This window comes from Gavialis gangeticus, unplaced genomic scaffold (genome assembly GCF_001723915.1).
Source record: "Gavialis gangeticus isolate Ggan-Ray unplaced genomic scaffold, GavGan_comp1, whole genome shotgun sequence".
Lineage (NCBI taxonomy): Eukaryota > Metazoa > Chordata > Crocodylia > Gavialidae > Gavialis > Gavialis gangeticus.
In genome coordinates, this window is record NW_017728997.1 from 18,560,044 (window position 1) to 18,569,225 (window position 9,182).

General features: G+C 52.8%; 1 protein-coding gene across 3 annotated transcripts in view; it reads left to right on the forward strand.

Moving 5' to 3' along the window:
- The first annotated feature begins 1,587 nt into the window (after positions 1-1,587).
- The window catches only part of FAM3D (family with sequence similarity 3 member D), a 60,840-nt gene continuing 53,245 nt past the window's right edge, over positions 1,588-9,182 (forward strand). Inside the window, exons 1-3 of one of the 3 annotated variants that reach the window (XM_019504858.1) lie at positions 1,588-1,740; positions 7,546-7,612; positions 8,600-8,707. In XM_019504858.1, coding sequence (XP_019360403.1) covers positions 7,600-7,612; positions 8,600-8,707 — 121 coding nt within the window. In that variant the 5' untranslated portion in view covers positions 1,588-1,740; positions 7,546-7,599. The remainder of the gene's footprint in view (positions 1,741-7,545; positions 7,613-8,599; positions 8,708-9,182) is intronic. The other 2 variants (XM_019504859.1, XM_019504861.1) reach the window with 2 other exon arrangements.

Genomic DNA, 9,182 nt, shown 5'->3' on the forward strand with positions numbered 1-9,182 from the left:
AGAGAATAGGGCCCACTGCCTTCAGGAGGTTATATGGTGCCTGCTGTGACTAAGTGCACTGATAAAATGCCCACAGTAACATTCATTTGGGGGAAAGAAATGTCAGCAAAGGCCCTGGATCAACAGGAAATAAAGAACACATTGCAAAATCTGTGCATGTCCCAGAAAAGAGCCTGCACTTTTAAACTGCTAATCACAGTGAAGTATCCGCCACAGACCAGGTGCTGCTCCTGAACGCCGTATGTCAGAGGCCCAGCCTCTCACTTCTCCAGGCCTGCCATGCTGCTGCGGTGAAGGTGACGTCAGCTGTCTTCCTCTTCCCTGCCCTGCTCCTGCCTGTACAACTTTGCTGGAGCTGAAATCTGCTGTCTGTGTGGTCATGCTGAAAACTACTTTGGGAACCTCCAGATGAATCCACCTGGCTCCTCTGAAGTGGTGGGAATGAGGAAGGAAGTGGGGACACTCTTGCACTGTGCGCCAGGGAGGTGAGCACTGGGCTTGGGGAGACAGATGCTGCGTGCAGTCAACAGAAGATCCTGTCTCCCTCCAGAGAGTCATTTCTGCCATCCGAGATGTAGTAATAGCACCAAACGCTTTCAAAAGCCTGCCCAAATATATATCTTCTCATCTCCCCTTTAAGAGTCAGCACACGCTGTGTTTCTGAACTAATAGATACTCGCTCCAGAAGGACACCTGAGAGTCTCGCAGCTGCACCTGCACAAAGGCAGGGAAACTGCTGACGGGAGTGGGCTGACTCCTGATTCTCACAGGCTGGACTGTGAGCGGCCAAGGAAAGCCTCTGCCTTGTCTCACAGCATCCCAGTTAATCAAGACACCAACTGATCCTTGATGTGAACAGCCAAAAAGCAACCAGGAGTGAGACACTTGCCCCTCCGGCTGGCACACCACTCGGGCTTCCAAGGGGGGCTTCCCACACCCCAGCGGCCACCACGAATGCCCTTCTTTGGTGTCGCTTCCTCTCCTGACACCTGAGTGCCATTTCACTTAACACGAGAAAAAACCTCTACGTTTTCCAGAGGTGCAGCACATGTTGGGCCACTTGCCCGTACGTAGGCTTTGTCCTCACTCTCAGAGTGACATGGTCACGTTGAGAAGTGGCCAGGGCATCCTGCAGAGATGAAGCTTTGCCTCTCAACACACATTTGAGGCCTGATCCTGGAATCACTTGCTTAGGGAAGTGCTTCCACACCCAGTGAGTCCTGCTGGGTGAGCACACATTTGCATACATATGTCCCTCTGTGCTACCTCTTGCAATCCCCATGGTAATTCCCTACACCTGAACCATGCAGACTACATGAGGTCCTAGCACAGCTGAACAACTTCCTGGAGTAAGAAGTTCAGCAAGAGATGGGTGAAAGGCAAGTGAACACAGGCAGAGAACAAAGGCAAGGTATTAGTCATGCACAAGCTCAATATCTGTGACCGATCTCTCTGTGTGCACATGGATTTTTCAGGGCAGAGCTGAGCTTCCTGGTGAGCAGCCACAAAGACTTCCTCATTCTTTCCTTTATCTTGGAGGTGTTTTGCTGCCTGCAGTTTGCTTGACACTTACAAGATCAACAGGGCGATTCACAGGGCAGGCGTTTGTAGCGATTCACACAAGGGCTGGGCTATGCAAAGGAGTCTGCCACACAGCACACTGATTGCTGAGGTTAGTAACAAAGGTGTCCGGACAGAGAGACATGAGAAGATGAAGGCACACCCGGGCCACTCTGCCTGGTATGTATATTTGAATCCAGCCTGCAAAAGAGCTCTTGTGTTACTCTAAAAAATATATGAGTGAGAGTTTCTATGAGTAAAACAGCAGGCTTTTCTGTTAACTTCCTAGTTCACTTTTTGCTGGTTATAACTTGTCGATGGGCGGTCTTCTTGCCGTTCCCTTCTCTGTGGTCGATGCTCCAGGTTTCTAGCACTGTGGTCTCTAGGGCAGGTTCTGGACAGGGTAACTTTACACATGGACGGTTGTTGCAAGAGCAAGTGTTAAAGCCATGCCCGGTTTCTGTTTCTGCCTGCTGACTGAATAACTGGAGACACAATCTGTTGTGTGATGTATGTTCTGTATCAGGTGTCTTTATCCATTATTGATGCCAGAGGAGCACCAGAAGTATTTCTAAAAGAAACGCGGGTTTCTTAGTACCAGGGGAAGTGCTAGAAAAGTGCTGTTTGTGGCGGCTCCGCGGTCAGGCTTCCAATATGGATTTTATTTCTTTGCCTTTCTCTTGGGCCCAAACTTCTCACGCAGGGATCAGGCCCTCTCTGTGCTAAGGACTCTGCACACGTGCAACAGAAAGCGCTGTACTTTCCCCACTAGAGCTTATAATCTCAGCCCCCGAAAGGAGAAGGCAGGAACAAACAAGCAGGAGGGTCAGCAGGGGCAGGGGTCCCAGGAAATGCTGGTGTTGAGTATGGAGAGCAGCCATCACAGGCCAGAGGAAATACCACTCTGCCAAAATATCCAACTCTCCCTGTCTTACAAGAAAGGTCTTATCATATCACCATCGACAATGCTCTCAGTTAAGGCTGATCGGAGCTGAGAGTAAGGGCGTGGATTGGTGCCTGGCCGTTCTGCACAGCCCTCCGGCACTTTGTGCGGAGTCATTTCCAGCTCCCCGGTTCCCAGGGCCAGGCACAGCCCCGCCACGAGTTAGAGTCACATGCACCAGAGCGTGAACACTTGGAACAACGCAGCTGCCCCCTGCGACATCCACTCATCCCCTGGTCTTGCCCCACGTAGCAGGAAGGGGAGCAGACTGGCAAGCGGCAGCTTTGTGGCACTTCTCAGCTACTGCTCTCTCGCTTGGGAGCGTGGAGGCTTCTCTAACGTATCCCAGAGTGGGGCAGGCCCCAGGGACCTGGCCTTTCCCCTTCACAGAAGCCACCCAGTCCCAGATCACTCTTCACTCACTCTCTGTACTGCACTTCCAGACCTTATGGCTGGTTGGAGCAATCCTCCTTCACCTGACTCCTCTATCCGAGGGCTCGTCATAGTGGCAGTCAGCACATGAGCCACAGCCCAAGCCAAAGGGACAGGCCATTAAATCTTGCACTCTCAGGGGCAGGAGCCCTGTGCAGCGTGGTGGTAGTGGTGCTGTGCATCAAGTCCTGATAGGTCTGCTTTGGCACTGGTTTCCCTTTTCTGATTCCCTGACTTTTTTATTGTATGCTCTGCCTGTTACTCCTTCATGACTTATTATTTCAACTTCCAGAAATGGGTGGCTGTGCTGGGTATTTGTATTAATGCTGGCGTCCCCTTTGGCTTTCTTCTTGCTTTGTCACCAAGTCTAATAAACGCTGGGCAGAACATGCTGGGCACTGAGTGTGCCAAGGATGGGGAAGCAGCTGCAAGCCTCACTCTGCGCCAAGGTCCATCCTGCTCTGACAGCGAGCAGTACTAGTAGCTTTATAGGAAGGTGCAGGAAGACACACAGAGGTAGAAAGTTTCCTCAGAGTAATTAGCAACTGAGTTAAGCATGAGTGTCCCTGTCCCTCCTCTAAGGCTGACTGGCTTTCTGAAGTGAAGCGTTATCACTCTAGATTGGCTTTCCACATAGCCGCCCAAATCCTGCTAAGCTCCTGGCCTCTCTTCCCAGTGCTAAAGGGAAGGCAGCAACTGTGTTGTAGGACAGGACAGTTTTCAGTACAGCGCCTTGTGCAATCACGCTGCAGCGCCCTTCTGCTGGTTTGGACGCTGGCTCTGAGACCCCACACCCTCATCACTCCCTCAGCCACCAGCCACACACCTGCATGTCTTCCCTGCAGCAGCTAACAGAGGAGAGCTGGACAGGCCCAACCTGATCATCCAGCAAGTGATGCAGCCGGGTCACATCAGCGTAAGGCGAGCAAGACAAGCTCAGGGGTGGTGCCTACATTTTGTCTGGGCTACTCTTCTGGATTGCTTTTACAGGAAAATCCTTATTGCAGCCAGCTCAGAGCACAACATTTTCTACCTGCAACATGAAGCCCACAGCATTTCTCCTCTTCCAGTAGTATGTCCTCTTCATCTTTCCCTCTTCCTCCCTGATGCTATTACACAAACCTCAGCAGTGGACCCACAACCAGTTTACTATGTGAAGGTCCTCATCCTGCTCGAGAGAGACAAATTCAGCCACTACATAAGGAAGTGGGGGGGGGAAGAAGGCATGCTTTGTTGAGGGAGCCAAATAGGGCTTTCCTCCGGCACTGAGCAGAGCATGGGAACATCCACAAACTGGAGGGCTGCATCTCTGACACACTCCGAGGGAGGGGGCAAATACTCTCCTGTTTCTCCTCATAATGACTGAACACAGTCAGCACAACTGGGGAAGAGTCCAGGACCTAGGAGACAGGGTCCCACTGGTGCCAGGTGGTGACAGGAATCCTAAATACAGAAGCCCAGTGCACAGGTCATACCAGTGAAGGAACCTTCTCATCCGTGGAAAGTGTTTTAATTGCTCAGTCACTTGCCTCCTGCCATCCTCCACAACTTCCTCCTTCCCTTGTCACCAGATGGCAGCTTCCTATTATACTGTCAAGGGAACTGTTTTTGCAGTGGGGTCTCTTCCAAAGATCCACCATGCAGTTACAAAAGAGCAAGACACGACTATCCCTGGCACAGCTGGATGACAGTCTATGGACTTCACCGGGGGGGGGGGCAAGGAGTTTCACTGGAGATGAAGTCAGAGGAAAACAGCAGAAACAAACAACTTGCCTGAAGTGGTGCCACGTGCTGGCTCGCAGGCTCTCTATTTCCCTGTTGCTCTGTAAGGGTGGATGCGTTGACAGAGCTGTTTCTTGTTGTGGGTGCCAAAGTGTGGGTTTGAGCCTTGCTCTGGGCTTGTGCCAAAGGGAGCCCACACGTGAGTGTCCAGCAGGCTGGGCTGGGCACTCAGAGGCAGACAGCTGCAGTGCTGGTCCCGCTCCTCTCTGGTGTGCCATGTGCTCCTCAAGCTGCCATGCCTTAGCACGCTGGCCTATTGGGCTTTCTAGGCTCAGGTAAACTGGGGCCAATGTGCTGATGCTCTGCTGGGTACAGTAGGAGCTGCCAGGCACTGGGGCATTTCCACACCAGGGCTGAACTGCCCATCTCCAGCATGCCACGGGGTGAGAGCCCTGAAAGCAGCATGTAGGCCGGGAGGTGGCTGCGGCTCGCTGCAAGACCTGCCAAGCTGGCTCCGTCCTCCAGCTCAGACCTGCCTCTGAACAGAGAAGTTCTCCTCAGCCCTCTCAAGCCTCGCTGAGCCCTGGGTTTCCAAGGCGCTGCTGTGGCCTGCACACGGCTATAACCTGGAACGCGGAGGAGCACGCTGCCGGGGAAGGAGTGTCTGCAGCAGACAGAACCACAGCAGGGATGAAGCAAACAGGGCGAGAGATGAGACTGGCTCAGTGCAAGTACCTGGCCCTGGCCAGCAGCCTGCCCAGGAAGCCCCCTGCAGACATATGTGCAGTGCCGCTCCTCGATCAGCCTTGCAAGAGGAACTCTTGCTGGCACAAGGGAAGCACAAATGGTGAAAGTGGAGGCTTACCCCTTGTAAAAATTCCTTAGGGGAGGGACTGGATGGCTTTTGGAAAGCTGCCATGAGCTATCATTCCTTCCATCCCTGCATCGCTGCCTGAAAGCCAGTCCGGGGCAGCAGTGCCCAGAGCTGTCAGCAGCTGAGAGCTGCCTGTGTGCTGAATGCGTCTCCTCATCATAGTTCAGCTTGCACTGGCCGGCTGCACCATCGCCATCAGCACAGCACGTACAGACCTCGCAAGCCTGCCCTTTATTACAGTCCTTGTGCAAAGCAGGGGTAAACACCTGCTGTATTTGATATCTCTCCTCGGCAAACATGCCGTTCATCGCATTTGGGGCAGATGTCATTTAAATATCACTCTAAAGATAAGTGAGGCTTGTAAAGTGTCCTGAGAGCACTGGAAACCTTCATGCCATCAGTGCTCCATGAAGCGAAACTTCAGGGACGAGGCCAGACTCACATTTCAGACAAGCTGCTGAGCTGGACAGGCGGGTCCGGAGGACAGTGGGGTTTCCTGTCCTACACCGGGGCAGGTGTGCAGCTCTGGCTGCCGAGACTGGTAGCTCCCAAGTGTGTGCAGGGTTTGTCTGTTTGCCAGTAATTCCCATCACTGGTGAGGTTTCAGGAGGCGTCACAGCAAAGGAGACTCTCAAGAGGGGTATGTAGGTAGTGGTAAGTGGCTTTGAGGATGTTTGGGGAGCTCCTCCCCAAAACAGGGGCAGTGTGGGAGAAAGCACGGAGGGGCTTGTCTCATGTCACAAGTAAATGATAGAATCATAGAATCAAAGGACCGGAAGGGACCGCAAGATCATCAAGTCCGGTCCCCTGCCATGGGTAGGTTATCAGGCTCAAGCGAGCTCAACGAGGTGGTTGTGCAGCCTCCTCTTGACCGCCTCCAAGGATGGCGACTGCACCACCTCTGCTGGGAGCGTGCTCCAGACTCTAGTTACCCTTACAGAAGCAGGTATCATGTCCTGGCCTCTTGAAACTGAATGAGAAATGAGGCATCAACTCTGAAGTGAAGACAAAGAGTTTTCATTGCTCCTCTTAATACCCATGAGACAGCTGAACCAGCGCTAAAGGGTTGTCGTAGCTATGGAAAGGATAGGCAGACAGCTACAACCTGGCAGAGGGCCTTCGGATTCCACAATCTAGTGTTTAACGGGATTCGGCCATGGCCCATCACGGGGCACCAACCAATTTCCAAGTTTCCTTGATTAATGGTGGCATCCTGTAAAACAAACATTGTGGGGGGAAGACTTCCTCCTTTTTTCTTTCCTTAACAGTGGACACTGTATGGGAAAACTTGTCTCACATGTCTGCTTCAACCTCAGATACACCTGCTGGAGGGAACAGGACTCCTCCTTTCCTCTGTCAACAGAACCAAAGCCTATGGTAGTGGGCTATAATGTGACCAGTGTTTGCTTAGCAAACATCCTGTCCCTAGTAAACGAAAGCACGATGCAAGCAGGCAAAGCCAAGGTAGGGCATCCTTCTTGCCAGCAGATAAGGAAATGGAAACCACATTTTTGTCATGCATTCAGCTTAGGTGAGCAAAGGGCTGTGCTACCCCTCTGTGCCACACTTCACTATTAGTGGTGAGCAAAAGTGAAACTGCAGCAGTCTTTGCACTGCTCCAAACTCTGCTGGGAGGATGGGACCGGGGAGAAAGGCCGGCTCTGTGCTCAGCAGCTGGAACCTGCCCTCTTGGGGTGGGGGGCCAAGCTGGTGGTTACACGGAGACTGGATGTGAAAGGAAAAGATCTTGGTTCTGCTGCCACCTCCCTACGTGCCCCTGGGCAGACCTGTCTATCAGCCTTCTTCACCGTGCAAACATGCTCCCCAGTTCCTGAGGCTGCTTGAAATAAGTCTGGCTTTGTCAGCGTTGTGGCTGTGGCACTGGTGTGTCTGCTGCTGGTGATGTCTTCAGTGCCCGTGGAGGGCAGGAGTTTCACCACCTTTCACCCGACACTCATCGCTTTTATCTGGGTAACAGTTATGTGTTTAATACCTGTTTCTTCTGCTTCTGCAGGTCGACTCACAATCTCTGATCACTGCCCTCATTTCACCGCACCCAAGTCCTACCATGGGGCTGACAGGTAAGAGGAAATGGAGCTGTGCCTTTCAGAACAAGCACAAAACGTTCCCCTTGTTCATATTCTCTGGGCCCATTTCTCCTCCACATGAGCACTTCTGAAACACCCTGACACCCACCCGGCGCAGCCAGGGGTGTGCAGAAGGGCCTCAGTGTGAGTACAGAGCCTTATTTTTAAAATAACTTTCTATATTGCAGCTCATTGTACTTTTACAAATGAAATCCCCCCCCGCCCGGGGGTGGGAGATGACTACTGAGAGGTCCCTGGTTCCATAAGAGCCATTCAACTGCAATATAAATATTGCCTTCAATCACATTTCTATGGCAGGAGAGGAACGCTGTGCTCCACTGAGCCTTGCTGTAAAATCCAGTGCCAATCACACTTTTATGAACAGCTGGTCGGCTGGACCTACTGACTAACTGGGGGTTCGCGAGCCTCCCAGCTCGGGGAATTCAAGACACACTTGCATTTCCATGGCTTTTTAACCCATTATCAGGTTTAGGTGAATGCAGAGAACAGCAGCAGTAATGTCCTGCTGTCACACCGTGCCTTTTACCTGAGAGGGACCTTCACCACCTGCCAGGCTGACTTCCTGCACAGCAAAGGCCACCGAGTCCCACCCTGTGCTCAGTCCCTCACAAACCCGAGGCCTGGACAGCTTTCCCTGCACAATGCGTCTCTCAGAGGAGTGTGACCCATTATTGCCTTCAAAGCTGGGCAGGATTTCTACCAGCAATTCACTCCCCTCTCCCAAGAGCAGCTTGCAGTAACTGGCCGAGGGCAGGAAGGGCCCCGGCCTACAGGCCCACTGCTTGCACCTGGCATTTGGAAGAGGAGAGCAGGCCTGCGTAGCCTTCCAAGCACAGCTCCCCGACTCCTGCTCTCCGGCACACAGCACTGCACGACACCGAACCCCCACTCCCCAATGCCAGGGCAAGGCCGCTCCACGGCGCCGCACCATAACGTGACCTTCTCCCCATGCCCTGGCAGGTGTGCTCCGGGTGGTGGTCATGGCGTGCACGCTGGCTGGAACGTGGTTTCTTCTGCAGATGTACCTCAACACGAGCTGGAAGTCCATCTCTTTACGGAGCTGGTTTGGTAAGAGGTGGTTGTTTCATGAGCTAAAGCACCTCTGGGGTGAGACTGAAATAGATCAAATGCATCTCCGAGGAGGAACCAAACCTAGCCCTGCCAGTAGCAAGCCTTGGTCTCCCACATTTCTGGAAGGAGGCTGAAGGGCAGGAGGTGAAATAGAGGGATCGCAGAATCATAGAGAAGTAAGGCAAATCACCAAATCATTAGCTGCAGGGGTAGCAGTGGACGTAGTCTTCCTGGACTTTCGAAAGGCCTTCGACACTGTCTCTCACCCCGTTCTCATTAAGAAACTGGGGGACTGTGGTGTCAACACCCACACAGTCAATTGGGTTGCCAACTGGCTGGAGGGCTGCACCCAGACAGTGGTAGTGGATGGGTCCTTTTCAACCTGGAGGGATGTGGGCAGTGGGGTCCCCCAGGGCTCAGTCCTCGGGCCTGCACTGTTCAACATCTTCATCAGTGATTTGGACGAGGGGGT